The 17154-nt window shown below is 38.7% G+C and overlaps 1 protein-coding gene across 4 annotated transcripts in view; it reads right to left on the bottom strand.

Annotated features, from left to right (window-relative positions):
- SASH1 (SAM and SH3 domain containing 1) overlaps positions 1-17154 on the bottom strand; it is a 236753-nt gene that overhangs the window by 78119 nt on the left and 141480 nt on the right. For all 4 annotated transcript variants that reach the window (XM_044000447.1, XM_044000450.1, XM_044000448.1 and 1 more), the window contains 4 exons: positions 12512-12552; positions 10603-10689; positions 6015-6127; positions 3724-3825 (listed from right to left, as the gene is read on the bottom strand). In XM_044000447.1, coding sequence (XP_043856382.1) covers positions 3724-3825; positions 6015-6127; positions 10603-10689; positions 12512-12552 — 343 coding nt within the window. The remainder of the gene's footprint in view (positions 1-3723; positions 3826-6014; positions 6128-10602; positions 10690-12511; positions 12553-17154) is intronic.

Genomic DNA, 17154 nt, shown 5'->3' with positions numbered 1-17154 from the left:
AGTACAGTACTTTAGAGAAGACTACAAGTACATAAATAGCTTTAATATCAGAAAAATATGGTAATGGCCTTAAAACAGGTACAAAAAAAAGAACTATAGTAGTAAAGGAGATGCACAACACATCCAAATGCAGGGAAGATAGAATATTTCTTTCATGGAGAAGGTGTCATCTGAGCTAAGTCCTCAAATGATGGATAGGATTTAAATGGGTAGAATTGGGAGTTAGGACATTATTTGTGAAGAGAACAGCATAAACAAAGATAGATCCATGGGAAATCATGGGGTATGTTGGAGAATAATTAGAAGCAAATTTGGTTAAGTAGACAAATAGGGACATTGCACATGAGGAGTTATAGGAGATTAGAATGAAAAGGTAAATTCCTGCCAAATCATGAAGGACAAAAATCAACAACTAACAGAGGAAAGACACTAAGATTAAGAAGGACTGGTAAAGGCTTCTTGCAAGCAGTGGGATTTTAGCTTGATTTAAAGGGAGCCAGGATGAGGAGGGAGAGCATTCCAAACATCTTGAATGAGGAATAATAAGGAAGAAAGCCACTATATTAGAGTGTCACAGGAACCAGGAGAGGAGACAGTAGTAAAGAGAAATTGGTTCACAGTACCAAATATTACAAAGTTAAAGAAGGATGGGGACTGAAAAAGAGATCACTGGTGACTTTGATAACTGTTTCCATAGTGTGTGGAAAGGAGCAAAACTGAGTATGTGATGAACATGTGGGGACAAAGAGTATATACAGTACCCTACAGGGAATAAAAGACCTATGAGAGTAGCTGATGGGAGAAACCAGAGTAGAGGGGAAAATGTTTTGAACAGGAGAGGACTGGCTGAAGGTGTTTGTTGGTAGAGAATCAAGAGCCAGTGTTGAAGGAGAAAATGAGGATGCAAGAGAAAACAAATGATCATTATAGTAAAGTCTTGCAAGAGGTGGGAGCAGAAGTGACCAAGATCTCAGGTGGAAAGTTTAATCTTGTCAAGGGGACACTTGTTAAAACATGGGAAAGAAAAGATGGCTGAATATGAGAAGTGCTAAGGTGGGAAAAGTGGATGTTGGGGGAGCTCACATTTTGTGGCTTCAAACTTTTCAATAATGTGAAATTGAGATCATCATGGCAGGAGTACAGATGGGGAGTGGGGAGGAGATCTGTACTGGAGTTTGAGAAGAGCAGAAAAGCCTTATTATAACCACTGTTGGAGAATTTCATATGCTGAGTGAACAAAAGATAAATAAAAAGAACAGAGGGTCCATCTGAGATTAGACAGTATGAATTTGTGGTGGACCCATTCTGCAGAATGTCACGATTTTTTCTTCTAGTATTGCTTAACCAAGGATCAAGAAGAAAGAATTGATAAAGTCTTAGTGAGAACATCAAGGAAATCTTCAGAAGGGAAAATAATGAAGTAAGAAAAGGGTGGGGATATTGATGAAATTAGAAAAAAAAGAAAAGAAGGAAGAAGTGGAAGTCAGGATGAGGAAGATAAGATCATATTCAATACAAGAGAAGAAACAGAAGTAGAATGGAAGAAAGGATATAGGAATCAAAGAGTGGACTTCCACTTCAGAGATCTTAGTGGTTGTTGTTTGTTCTTCATACCTGAAGGAGACAATGTCATGACTTGCACTGAATTGGATTTAAGTGAGGCAGGGCTGTGCAAGGTCACCAACTTCACTCTCTCCTCCAAAGCCATCTGAGTCCATTGGCAAGATATGTATCAGGAGATAGCCCTGGATGTTTAAGGCAATTGTGGTTAAGTGACTTGCCCAGGGTCAGAGAGCAAGTAAGTGTCTAAAGTGAAATTTAAACTCAGGTCCTCTGGACTCCATGGCCAGTGCTCTATCCACTGTGCCACCTAGCTGCCCCCATTCAAAATCTCCCCAGGATGAGATCTTAGTGGTAGAGAAGGTCTGGTTGAAGATGAGGTCCAGATTGTTACAGTGCTAGTGGATAGCTGAAATGAGAAGCTTTGTGCCTTGAGTATTAGGAAGAGCTTTCCAATAGAAGTTTACAGTACACACTTGTTACCTGATCTCAAACATTCTCTTTTCTAACTAAAACTAAACCAAATAAACATGACTTTTAAAGTTTAGAATAAACAAATCAAGGAAGACAGAATTTCTCAGATTTCCTACTCATTAAGTCAGATTTTAACCTGGCTTCCCTGAAATCTCAGATGGATGGGTTTTGGTGGTAGTCCAAGTTTGGGAGTTTGGGAGTGTGGGAGGCTGGAAAAAAAAAAAAAGAAGACTCCAAGAAATTCCACTCTCCTTTGAAAAAGAGCACCTGAAAACTTGCTAAATTAAAATCCTTAATCGAGAAAGGCAAGTTCTTTTATACTAACTTCTTTTTATAATGCCCCAAAACCAGCACATTATCCAATACAAAGTGAATGCTCAGTATGTATTTATGGAATGGAAATGAATGAGTGACCTTCTATTTGTGTGCTACTAACAACATGATTAAATACCAAAAATTCCCCAAAGATACTATGTATAACTGAGTGGCTGTTGAAAATCATTTGTTATGCCTATCCTGTTTTCAAAGAGAATGTGGCATCTAATGGGATTAATGTCAACTTACATAAAAAATGAAGCATAAGGTATATTACTTCTCCAGCTAGCCAATATGACTTACAGAACAAAAGATAAGCAGTTTTGATGACTTCATCTTTAGAAGCTCACTAAGATAGAGGAGGCCACAATTCAGAATAACATGGATCTATTTTAGGTTGTGTCTGAATGAGTTTAATTACTAGAGATAACACCCAAGTGGATATGTTCCACATGAGAAGTGCTAAGGTGGAAAAAGGGGATGCTGGGGGAGCTCACAGTGGACCAAATAGAACAGGATAGAGATAAGGGATGGATTACAGATTTAGGAGTTTTCTGCACAGACTGAGTCAATGGAAGTGACTGAAATTACAATGGCATAGAGCATAAAGGCAGAGAGAGAGAGAGAGAGAGAGAGAGAGAGAGAGAGAGAGAGAGAGAGAGAGAGAGAGAGACTGAGACTAAAAAGAAGCCTTGAGGGATATCCACAATTAGGAAATGGAAGATGAACCAGCAAGAGATTAGGAAGGAACATACAGGAAGAAAAAACAGAAGAGAGGCAGCTAGGTGGCACCATGGATAGAGCACTGGCCCTAGATCTGAGTTCAAGTCTGGCTCAGACACTTACTAGCTGTGTGACCCTGGGAAAGTCACTTATCTGTTTGCCTCAGTTTTCTCATTTGTAAAATGAGTTGGAGAAGGAAATGGCAAACCTCTCCAGTATCTTTGCCAAGAAAACTCTGAATGGGGTCACAAAGGGTTGGACACAACTGAAAAATGACTGAACAATAGTAATTCAACAACTGAAGAGAAGAAAGGAGGACAGCACCGTAATGCTGCAAACAATTTACATATATTATCTCATTTGAGCTTCGGCACAACTCCATGAGGTAGGGACTGTATCCACTTTACAGATGAAAATTAATTACAGAAAAATTAATTTGAAAAACTAAATGTTCTATCCATCATCACGCAGCTATATGTAGCAGTGGCAGCATTCAAACTCTCCCTGATTCCAAGTCCAGCACTCTGTCTTACTTTCCAAAAATCACAAGCAAATCAATAATGCAATAATAGTTTAAAAGTCTTGCCATGTATAATTTCCCCTTGTCCTGTCAAAAATGATCAAAGTGTTCAAAGAGGTCAGGGTACTTACATTACAGTTCGAGGAGCCCTCGAATGACGGATAAGAGCCATCTGGCCAGTCTGCGGGATCCAAGGTGCCTGACTGCCTGTGCTGGGCCTCATATTCCTTGAGCTGCAATGAAAAGATGCTTAAAACAAGTTCCAATACACTAACAAGTCACAAACTAATTACTTTGGGTCTCCTTTCTCATGCTACTGTTATTTACTAAATAGCAACACAGGACGTGGTTTTGAAAACAGAGGAAGCTACATTCCCTGCCCAGTGGGACATAATCTAAACCGGACTGATAGGTATAGAGAAATGTCTGTGTTCTCTGAAAGTTCTTCATTTCCTTTCCCATTATTTTCTGATTTCCAACATCAAAACTTCTTTTCAAGTTCAATAACAAGGCCAGACAAAATCTGCAGCAATTCAGAAACAGGCTACAGTCTGGCCTGGGAGTGACCACGGCCCACGCAAGTCACACACACTCCATTTGTAAACAGACACTGCCTAGCATTCCACAGTAATCTGTACAACAAAGATGGAATCCTGAAATATATTTCAAAAATCTTTTTTTTCTTCCTGGTTTAAACTCCAGGTCACCAGTTCAGTATAATTGCATAATCAACTTTAAGCATTTTTATTAGAAGACAATGAGTTCGAGAAAGGACATAACTTTACTGAAAAATATGGAGCATACCTTTCAAGCCATCAAATAGCTTCCTTACATGACTTGCTTGAAATATAAAGAAAGAGGGACAGCTGGGTGTCGCAGTGGATAGAGCACCGGCCCTGGAGTACCTGAGTTCAAATCCGTCCTTAGACACTTAACACTTACTAGCTGTGTGACCCTGGGCAAGTCACTTAACCCCAATTGCCTCACTAAAAAAATTTTATTTATATATATATATGTGTGTGTGTGTGTGTGTGTGTGTGTGTGTGTAAATATATGTATATATATACACACACATACATACATACATACATACATACATACATACATACATACATACATACATACATACCTTGGCAAATTAGATAAACAATTTTGCATTAAACACAAGATCTTTTGGTATAATGTGTCTGCAAAGTTTCATGCATGCTGCTGTGGAACAGTAATGGAAATTCAACCCTGCTACTTATCATGAGTGCACACAGAAGACTGCTCTTCTATTGAAGTCTTCCTCTGACATGCCACTGGGGTGTGGTAGTGACTCTGCATTCTCAAAGGCTGTAAGTGCAAGCTGTAGCAGATCCTACCACAGTCGGGATGCTTGAAGGCAGGCTTTGCCGCCAACTGTTAAGAGGATCAGCCTAGCAAGGTTTGGAGAGGTTCAACACTGGGAAGCTGGCTATCAGGCAAAGACTTTATTTTAGGGGAAAAAGGAAAAGTAAAAGGGAGACCTCCAAACTCATTAAAAAAAACTATTTCCTAGAGCTGTGCAAAAATTTCAATCTGTAGCAATACCCATGCTGATCAAATCAGAAATCACAGAGTTTTTTGAAGTACAGGAGAAAGGCACTGTAGTAGAAATATGGAACACTGGAATCAAAGGGCCTTAGTGGCTCTTCCTGGGCCTTAGTTTCCTATAAAATGAGATTTGACTAAATAACCCCTAATATATCCCTTCCAATTCTCAATCTGTGATCCTAGGGATTGCTTCATTTTTTGCATTTTGAGATGGTTAATAAATACTTGGCAGTCAGGTGGCACATTGGACAGAGTGCTAGATGTGGAATCAGGAAGACCTAAGTTCAGATCCAGCCTCAACCTACTTACCAGTCATATGACCCTGGGCAATCACTTAACTTCTGTGTGCCTCAGTTTTCTCAAGTGTTAAATTGTCCCACCAAAAAAAAAAAAAAAAGAATAGTGATCTTAATACATCAAATTGCTTACCATCTCAAGGAGGAGGAAAGGGAAAGAGGGAGGGAGAGAATTTGAAACTCAAAATTAAAAAAAAAATAAATGTTAATTTGGGGGGGTGGGGCAAAGAGGGTTAAATGACTTGCCCAGGGTCACACAGCTAGTAAGTGTCAACTGTCTGAGGCCAGATTTGAACTCAAGTCCTCCTGAATCCAGGGCCGGTGCTTTATCCACTACATCACCTAGCTGCCCCTTACAAATGGTTTTTACATATAATTGGGGAAAATTATTCAAAGAAAAAAAAAAGATTAGTGGTCTTGGATACCACCAAAATGTCAACAAAATGCCACCTTGACCAACACATCACTATTCCCTTCAGTATTCAAAGGCAATTCAAAGTAGGGCAAGCCAAGTAATAGAAGTGTTAAGTCACATTTCTCTAATATCTCACCCTGGCAAGGGCTTCCTCAATAGTGATCATCTTTTCTTTGACCATCATCATCAGCTGGATGCGTTCTTCATCACTCATTGTTATTTCACTTGCCACATAACCAACATCTTCTCCTGGATATAAGAAAGGAGAGGGAGAAAAATCAGTCTGAGATCACAGATGGCCAAAAGACCTAAAAGTTAATCTCACAGCGGTAACCATGTAGTGGAGTGGCCTCCCTCTGCATTGTATCAATGGGACAGTAAGGTGGCAGCATTGTGTTACAATTTAATAACATCACATCACAACCTGGGAACAAAGTGAAAACAGAAATGAAACAAGAAGGGTTCCTCTAAGCTGTTGGAAACTTTTGTAAGGGAGGCTCACCAGGATAGTTTCAGAGTCAAGGATAGAGGGAGTTTTTATTTGCCAGTGGGACTATAGTCCCCCCCCCCAAAAAAAATTATGGAAGTATTCCAAAATGGTCTAGAGTTACCATGTTTTCTTTTACTTTGATATCTACGAGACAAATGATATTACCCAGAAACTACAGGAAAGTTCTGGCATAATAAAAGGACTTGGTACCAGGGTAAATGATAGAACAAAAATAAAACCTTGTAACCATCAAATGAGGCTAATGAGTTATTTTATTCATTAAATATAGCTTCTTCATGGGATAAAGGAAAATAAGGGAAATCATACAGATGATCCATTTTTTCATTCACCAAAAGGTCTGTTTTTATAACAATTTAGATGTTTGCAAACATAAACACACACAAACTCAGTACAGTGTAATGTCTAGGGTACTAGATAGGAGATCACAAGATTTTGCTTCAAATCCTGCTTCCAATACTTAATAGTGCTCTATTAATGGGAAAGTCACTTAGCCTCTCTGAACCTCTGTTCCACCATCTTTTAAATGGAGATAATAACACCTATAATGTCTACTTCACAGGATTATTGTGAGCCTCAAAAGAGAAGTTGCAGGTGATGTGTTTTATATTTTCTAAAGCAATGATTGATGTCACGCTCAAATAGAGATAGATTCCTTCAGGCCACATTTTGACTTAGAAAACAACAAATTAGCATTATCTGTGTTGTATCATATTTTTATTTTGCTGAATGTTTTTCAATTACATTTTATTCTGGTACCTGAGCACTTGGGGCCACATCCAAGCCCCACTATAAAGCGACATATTAATGTCAATTATTGTCGACAATATAAGGATGCATATATGTATATATGCATATAAATATACATATACACACATAATTCATATATGTATGAATATATGTTGAATATGTGCGTGTATATGTACATATACATTGAGTCTTTTATATAGTTTATTTATTTAAATGAATGTTTATGAAATAAATTTCTATTTATACACCATATATAAATTTTACATATTTTTATGTATGATATATAAGTACATAACATACAAATATATATATATATTTAGGTATGATATATAAATTTATTGTATATTTATTTTTATATATTCATGTGATATTTATATGATATGAAAGGCTCACAGTGTGTGTATACACAATATGAAAGGCTCACAGTACAGTGGCTAGAGAGCTACCCCTGGATTCCAAAGCTGCTTGCAATAAACACTGGCAGTGTGACCTTAGGCAATCCCTAAAACTAAGTTACAGAACAGTTACTGATTTTCATTGGTAGAGGGAGCTTCCTTACCAGGAGTTTCCCCCATACCATTCAATTAATATAAATCAGGCACCTACTATGTGCCAGTTACTAGATAAGCCTCACTTGCCCACCACCCCCAGAATGTACACGTACACGTACGTACACGTACACGTACGTACACGTACACGTACGTACACGTACACGTACGTACACGTACACGTACGTACACGTACACGTACGTACACGTACACACACACACACACACAATTAGCAGCTGTAGTTTTACCACGATAATGCCATACATGTATGTACAACCCAACACACTGATAAGTATATAAACATAAATGGCATTATTTTTTGTTTGTTTGGGTTTTTTTGCAGGGCAATGGGGGTTAAGTGACTTGCCCAGGGTCACACAGCTAGTAAGTGCCAAGTGTGAGGCCGGATTTGAACTCAGGTACTCCTGAATCCACTGCGCCACCTAGCTGCCCCCAATGGCATTATTATTACAAACAATGTTCTGAATTATAACAGGCTAGGTGCTTCCAACTCAGCATTGAAAGCAGCCAGAATTGCAGCTGAAAACAAATCCCCTCATTAGGTTACTTTTAAAGAGCTTTCCTACGTTACAAACAGATTCCTGTCATCTTTAATATATTTGAACCATGTTAGCAAGGGCTGTATCTTTAGTTAGAATTGTGGGAAAGGATCCATCTGTTAAAGTGTGCTTGGCTTTGACAAACACACTGGGAATAAGTGTGCATTGTACTCACACATCTTTCTCTCCATGTCCTGTCTTTCGCATACATCCTTTACTGACTTTTTTTTTTTTAATATTTATTTATTTATTTTTTGCGGGGCAATGGGGGTTAAGTGACTTGCCCAGGGTCACACAGCCAGTAAGTGTCAAGTGTCTGAGGCCGGATTTGAACTCAGGAACTCCTGAATCCAGGGCCGGTTCTCTATCCACTGCGCCATCTAGCTGCCCCCTTTACTGACTTCTTATGTCATTAAGATTCTCAGCTATGGCCTGCCCTTGCTGCAGAGAGGTAATCTGAAAGAGTTTGGTTTTAGACTTGTAGGGAAAAATTCCAGCCAACTCCCCCTATGTCTTCCTTTGTCATTTCCATTTTGCTCTCAATCAGTACACAGCTATGGCCCAAGTACTCTGTTCCCCATCTACTTAAACACAGAGAGGGAATGGTGAAGAATTGATGTTTATTTTACTACTCACTTTATTGGGGAGGGGGTGGGGCTAAAAAGAGACAAGGACCTGGGCTGGCTTTGTGGTAGTGGTGGTTGTTTTTAATCTATGTGGTCTGGTAAGTTTTTACTATTTATCTATAATGGGGTGGTCAGATCTGAGATTGATTTTTTACTCTTGAATAATTCTAGGCAGGTGCTTCAAAGAGAAGGCTTGATGGTTCAAGCCTTCCTCCAAGTCTGGAATAAGAATGACTCCTACAAACATAAGCCAACCTCAAAAATATACCATGCCAAACACAGTCAGTAAATACAGGTGTTGGGCAGCTAGGTGGCGCAGTGGATAAAGCACCCCCTGGATTCAGGAGGACCTGAGTTCAAATCCAGCCTCAGACACTTGACACTAGCTGTGTGACCCTGGGCAAGTCACTTAACCCTCATTGCTCCCCCCAAAAAAAAAACAAAAACAAAAACAAAACAAAGTAATGCAGGTGTGCTGGTCCACAAAGCCATGCTGTTGGTGTGTGCTTTCCCACTCCCCTTCATTTTATTATCGAAAAAGTGCTCTGAGCAGATTGGTGTACCCAAGGCTCCATGGTTCCTACCTGAAAGTGAAAACTGTGGGCACATAAACAGTATGAGGCTCAAATTTTCATTTGACTTTAACCAGAGCTGCCCACAAGTCAGCTGTGCTGGATTTTGAAAAGTAGTTTCATGTAGTGCTAGCAAGGCATAACACAACAAAGCCAAAATGGAGTATTTACTATGGGAATGACAAGATAAAACAAAGAATGGAGGTGGGGCTGCCTTTACAAGGCAGGCTGGGAAAATCCCCATGGTGTAAGGTATTTAGACAGTTCCCAGAGGCAACAGGCTATAAGTTATTCCCTTTCCCAGGAAAATGTCAAAAGTGCAGGTGGTCTCATGAACCATCAGGAAAATAGCTGATTGTCTTCTACGGTAAGCCAATGCTGGGAAAGCATCTAATATCTAAATCAACAGGAGGAAGCAGTTTACTTCCTGGAAAGAAGATTGCATCTAGAGTCCAAGGAACTGGATTCAAGTTTTAGTTTTTCCTCTTACAATCTTATGGGACTTTGGATAACTCACTACTCCTCTCTTGAAGCAGTTTAGGGTGATGTGGTAAATAGGATGCTGGCCTGGAATCAACCTGGGCTTCAGTCTGGCCTGAGATACTTACTAGCTTTGTGACCATGGGCAAATTGCTTAATCTCTGTTTGACTCAGTTCTCTTGACAGTAAAATGGGAATAACAATAACACTTATGGGGGGGCAGCTAGGTGGCATAGTGGACAAAGCACTAGCCCTGGATTCAGGAGGAATTAAGTTCAAATCCTACCTTAGACACTTGACACTTACTAGCTGTGTGACCCTGGGTAAGTCACTTAACCCTCATTGCCCCGTTCCCCCCCCAAAAAATAACAGCCTAATAACACTTACCTCCCCCATGTTGTTGGGAGGATCAAATGAGATAATATTTATAAGATCCTCAGCACAGTGTTTGAATTAATATCCTCTGAAATATTAAGAATTTTGACCCTTTTTATCCCATTTTATTCCAGTTATACAGAGCCCAAGTCTTAGAGCAATAATAGTAAATGAAGTAGAGTTTTAACTTATTTTTCTGGGTGCAGGTAATGAGCAATACAATTCATAACATCCATTTTAACTTATGGAATAAATCTCTCAATGTCTGAGAGAGGAAGAAAAAAAACTACTTATGCAATAGTACCTTTGGAAGTCTGCCTCATTATTCCTTTCTGGTTCTTGCGGAAGTTCTGCCAGAAATATTTATTTTTCTTTTTCCAATCCCCTTTTCCTAAAAGGATAAAAAAAGATACAAGCCATAGGTACATGAAAATGAAAATGAAAAATAGCTTCATTACAATTAAAAACTTGCAAAAATTACTTTGATTAAAAAAAGGAGAAGAATATTGATTTCCCCCTGTAATTTTGAAATGAAAAAACACTGGTAAGTGAATACACAAAAGTTTAAAGGAAATTAAACTTGTCTGGAAATAAGATAAAGTCCAGAGAGTTAAACTAGTATATGAAGAGACATTATATTTGTTCACATGAATAGTCTTTTCCATCTACCTAAAAATTTGTTTAGATAGCATGTCTAACCAGGTCTTGACTGTGCTATATTTTTCCCCTTTTGAACTTGGCCACAGTTATTTAGATTAAACCCGGAAGGAAGGAAGGAAGGAAGGAAGGAAGGAAGGAAGGAAGGAAGGAAGGAAGGAAGGAAGGAAGGAGGAAAGGAAGGAGGAAAGGAAGGAGGGATGGAAGGAGGGAGGGAGAAAAGAAAGGAGGAAGAAGGGGAGAAAGGAAGAAAGGACAGGAAAGGGTGAAAAGAGAAGAGAGGGGGGAAGAGAGGGAGGGAAAGAAGAGGGAAAAGAGAGGGGGAAAGAAGGAAGGAAAGGGAAGAGGGGAGGGAGCAGGGGAGGGAGATGGGGAGAAGGGAGGAGGGAGGAAAAAGGAGGGAGGAGGAAGGAGGGAAGAGGGAAAAGGGAGGAAGGAAGAGAGAAGAAGGAGGCTAATTTTGTTTTCTTTCTCTTTTTTTTTCCTCTCTCTTATAGTTGATCTGAATGCATGACTCCAATGATGAAGTCTCTAATTACTGTCATTGACTCCTTGCTGTTAAGTAAGTAGGAAAAAAATGGCACACATTTTATGGACCAACTAAGAAGACCAATTGTTTTTACTGGTCTGTGTTCCTGACCCTCATGTGAGATCTTAGACTGGTTCTTGAAGCCTGGGTCTGAGTAGGTTCAAGGAACTTGTTCTCATCTGTACCACAAACAGGGCATGCTCTCAATCTATTTGGAACACATAACCACTAGCTGGAGGATGGCCAATAGGCTGGTTACTGTGATACAAAGAGAATGATGTCCTAGGGGGATCAAACCATCTCAAAATGGGATTCCCCAGAACCCTGGTCCTGTTCTACAAGTTTTGCATTAAAATTTGTGACTTTAGAATAGTTTTTTTTTTTAAACGCCCTATCCAAACATGCCATTTTTAACAGATGAGAAGAAGCCAGTAATCCATTCTAGGTATTACTAATAGAAAATAGAAAAGGGAAAATATGGGTGGTAAGAGAGTGGGTTTGAAGCAGCCTATTACTCATCGTAGGGGGAAAAATGCCACTTGGATGCTGCAGTTACATGCCATGACCAAAGCAGCAAGGGGGAAGATTTCTGATCTTATGTCCCAGTGCCTCTGCAATCAGTGCAATACAAATGCTCCACAAACCCAGAGATTACAGCCTTGCTTTTTTTCACAGAGGCTAGACTGGCAATGACACATAACATGCAGGAAACAGACAGTGGCGCACCCTTACCAGCCCGCCCCTCTGCTAGAAAGGGCAAAACAGTTGTCTAAATAGAAGACCCTTTTTTAGGTTGCAACTCATCTTCTCCCTTCCTCCCTCCCCACCAGACTAGGTGAGTGAAACTGGAGGTAGTTTAGCGGGAGGGTCTGTGAATATTCAGGGCTCTTCTTAAAGGTTAAAGGACATAACATGCAACATTCTAATATTTTAAAGCAAAGCAACAACTGCAATGGAAGTTGCCCAAACAGACCATGTGCAAAGCAAATACCAATAGCCAGAATCAAAGCAAGCAAGTGATACTGACCTATAGAGCCGTCTTCTGAATTTGATTTGTGAAGAGGAAGCCTAGAACACACACAAAAAGAAAACAGGTTGATTAACAGGGATCCTTACCCATCGCGAGAAGTGAAAAGTCACATTGGTTAGTTTGCCCCATCATCTTTACCCTTTTCAAAGTCATGAAAATCATTACCAATGATTGCACAGTGTTTCCATGGTCAGTCAATGTTCATTGAGTGCCCACTGGGCACAAGGTGCAATATTAAAGAAAGTGATTGGCAATGAATTAATGATGAAGCAAACTATCTGCCTCTAGAGAAAGAAATGATATTGTTTGGCTACAGACTGAAGCATGCTATTTTTCACTTTCTTTTAATTTTAATCGAGTCTTCTTGTTCAAAATGACTAATATAAAAATATTTTACATGATTGCACATGTATAACCTATATCTGATTGCTTACTGTCTCAGGGAGGGGGGAAGGAAGAGAGGGAGGTAATTCAATATAAGTGGGAATACAAAGCTTCAAAAAATATTTAAAATTATTTTAACATATAATTGGTGAAAAAATAAAATATATTTAAAAATAAAAGAGAAGGGGCAGCTAGGTGGCACAGTAAATAAAGCACCAGCTCTGGATTCAGGAGGACCTGAGTTCAAATCTGGCCTCAGACATTTGACACACTTACTAGCTGTGTGACCCTGGGCAAGTCACTTAACCCTCATTGCTCTGCAAAAAATAACACCCCTCCCCCCCAAAAAACAAAAAAAAAATAAAAGAGAAGTGATAAAATGTGGAAAAATGTTTGCTGGATTTAAAACAAAATTTTTTTTTTAAATAAAGAAGGTAGTTAGGCTAGATGATCTCAAGAACCCCTTCCAGTTCTAAGATTTTTGAATAAGAAGCTGTAAAAAACATAGTTTTTAGCCTGAAAAAACAACCTGCCTATTAGAAAGAAGTCAAATACAAATGGAAATATACATGAATGCAAATAATAGAAAACTATAACCGGTATGTAAAGGATCAGTGGGATTATTCAACAATTTCTATAGAACTACAGAGACATGTGAAAGGGTAGCAAAACAAAGGAGAGGGAAAATTTGATTATGCCTAAAAAAAGAGGGATAAAGGTCGACTGAACACAAGGTCTTTCATCACACAGGATAAGAAGGAACCCACAGCACAAGAACACTAGCCTTCCAGTAACCACTGAAAGGGACAAGGCGGTGGAGGGACAGGACAGAAAGAGAGAGAGAGAGATATTTAATGTAAATCCAAAGGCTTTATGGGGGGGGTTATGCCTGATGATGATAAAGTTCATCAACTGTTATGGAGAAGGTCGAATTTGAAGGTGTCAGGGTATACGAAAGAAAGAAAATTAAGAAAAAAATGGTGAAAACTATGAAAGAGAGTGTGGTCAAATGGACAGCTGGGTTTAAACACTGCCTCATATAATAGCTGTATGACTCTGGGCAGGTCACTTATCCTCTCTGTGTCCCAGTTCCCTCATTACAAAGTGAAGGGATTAGACTTGACATCCTTTCAAGTTACCTTCCAGCTCTAAAACCGCTGAACCTGTGATCCTACCATGTGATGAGTCTGATGCCTTTTTAAGTCCCCAAAGCCAAAGTGTCCAGGAAGACAAAGGACTTTCAGCTCTTAACCATATAAAGCAAATTGACACCCTGCTTTGATGGGCTCAACTGACTCTTGGCTGAGTGCTGGGCACTATTCGTGAATGCACTCCCTGAAAGTCAGATGGTACTCCACTCAAAGCATAACAGCAGATAGCATTTCTTTGAGGAATGGTGGGAAAGAGAGCAGAATGTCTGAATAAAAATTTGAGAGATAACCATGATCAACTAGGGGAAAGAGAATGAGCTAGGAATGGACCCACTAAAGGAATAATTAAAACGTGAGCATTCTGGGATAACTGGATTTGGAAACAACTTGTTTATCCTTTTTATAATTTAAGATGTACACAACATAGTGAAATAAATTCCTACACTCTAAATTTCTTGTTCTTTTTTGAAGGAAGCCGAGGGACAGAGTATATACCTTGAAATTAGAAGAGCCTCATTTTTAATCCTGCCTCAAATACTTACTAACTTTGGAATCCTAGGAAAGCCACCATCTCAAAAAGCATCAGTTTCCTCATCTGCAAAATGGGGATGATAATAATAATAATAGTAATAATGATGACGATGATAGCACCTCATGACTGCTGTGAGGATCAAATAACATAACATGTAAAGCACTTTCTAAGACTAAAACTATAATTATAGCCATTATTATTAGTTATACATTAAATGTTTGATCTTTAAGTTCACACTCAAAATAGAATTTTATTTTTTTAAGAATACAATTAATATTATTTTCCAGCCCTAAGTGATTTGGGATCTACTAAAGCAAAACAAAATGACCTTAACATTTAAAAAAGTAATTGCTGGTATCAGGAGGTTGCTGGGAAGCAGCTTTTCCAGATATTATCCCAGTAAAAATATTTTCCCCCTCCATTGACTGTGTTAGGACTTCTCAAAGGTTATCATAAAATGTGTCAAGTCAGTTTATTTTTATTGGCCATGTTCAACCCAGTTGGACAACACAAGCTTTTCATAGCTGTCCACAAAAAACAAAGATTCCAAATTTATTTTCTTACAGTCTAGAACTTTCCTATAGCCTGATAGGATTACTAAAGCAACTTTGTACCAAAGCTGTCTTTAACTACTGACTTACATGGATATTTTTATCATAACCAAATTTTTAAAATACTTTGCTCTTTCTAAAAGAAGACTTTCTTTTCTAAAAGAGTACATGGTGAGGCTGGCTCAAACAATGTGCTATAATGATGATACTTAAAGACAATATATAATTATTGATAGCTTATTCTTGAAAGTCGATATTTATACATTCTCATTATCCTTCATTTGCATTGTCTAGGTGGTAGTAGTTTTCCTAGCTCCTTATGGTCCGTCTTCAAGCCAAAGAAAACATTTAAGAGTTTAAATGAGCATCTCATCACTATTATTATCCTAAGGAAACTACAACTCAGGTACAATACTGACCTTCAAACTTTCAGTTACCTTACCTATTTTAGATAAGTTTTCACACATACTGATGTTTATCCCTTTCTATTAATTAGTCCTGCTTTTAAATTCTAATAGGAGAAGGGATTCAGGCACTTGGGTAATATCACCTGCATTTCCCGAGTTGATCAGCAGAGGACACTAGAGTTCCTTTATTCATTTTAGAAAAACTGGGGTGGTGGTGGTGGTGGGGGAAGTAGCAACTATTTCCCTTTTCTGTCTAGTTCACAGTCTATATGCTAGCCAAGCAATTATATAAGCCAATATTTTATAAGCAAGGAAAACCCCTCTCATCAATTTGCAAAGGGGGAAATGACACAGTATGAAGTTTAATTTTGATTCTGTAAATTGTCCAGGCAAACAGAAGCTGGCACAGCAGTCATGTGAAATGCCATAGATTTCCTTGTTGAGACTGATTAGAAATTTAATCTGGCATGAACAGATAATCAACTGATGTGACCAAATCCTAGATTTGGACTGTACCAGGTGGAAGGGGCCATTGACCGATCCCCAGGTGGACCAAAGTTAATGCTTTGAAGCACAGGTTCATGGGAAGCGAACTGACCACCTAACTGTGCATCTTCCCTTCTGCCAAATGCCATGTTCTCATCCAGGACATGGAACAATGTGCCCTGGAGCCAGGTTTTCACAGTACATTTTGTCCTTACTGCTTCAATGGAATATAAAAAGTAAGTAACAGTATTATTATAAAGGTTGAATTTTCAGTAGCTGGGAAGGAATAATTGACCTACTGTTAAATGTTTTAAAAGCAATTCAATAAGTCTTTATTGACTGCCTATTATATGCCAAGGATTTAACTTAAAATCTATGGATAGACCCCTCATTTATTATAAAGGTAGAAAACTAGAGGTATGGGAAAATGAACATGCTGGATTGTCAAAGTCCATCTGTTGGCTATTTTTCTCAAATTGTTGGGTTTTTTTTTTTTTAGTTTTAAAAAGAAATCATTGTAATAAGAGATAACACACTAGGAGAGAGAAAGTGGGTAATCAGGAATGGATGTGATATAAAAACAAAATGGATCAATAAAAATAAAATATCCCCGAAAATCTAGATAAAAATTTATCATTAACAAAATTGTCCATAAGCAAATGATTTTAATTACCATAGTCATCAGTACTATGATAGTCATAGAATTTTAGAACTGGAAGGGACCTTAGAGATCAATTAGTTCAATCACTGTTTTTAGATATCAAGAAATTGAGGTTCATAGAAATGACCCTGACTTGCCCAAGGTCACACAAATTGAAGGGATGAGACTAGGATCCAGGACACTTAATTGCAAGTCTTGGGCGTCTTCCACTATATCATGCTGTTTCCACTTTTTTTTTTTTTAACCATGCCTAGATTTTCTTTGGCATGTCTTTTCCTCCAGATGAGAAAACTCCCTCTAACAATGAAGAGCCCCAACCTGATCCCTGATCTCAGTCATTTGCCAAAGATGGAGAAATGTTAAGTGATTTGCCCAGGGTCACAAACAATATGTTGGAGAAAGGGGGCATGAAACCCAGGTCTTCCTTATTCCTAAGCCAGCTTATTTATCCACTGTGTCACACTGTTC

This window comes from Dromiciops gliroides, chromosome 4, assembly GCF_019393635.1.
Source record: "Dromiciops gliroides isolate mDroGli1 chromosome 4, mDroGli1.pri, whole genome shotgun sequence".
In the NCBI taxonomy this organism is placed as follows: Eukaryota; Metazoa; Chordata; class Mammalia; order Microbiotheria; family Microbiotheriidae; genus Dromiciops; species Dromiciops gliroides.
Note: the sequence above shows the minus strand (reverse complement) of the source record. Positions and strands in the feature narration are given on the sequence as shown.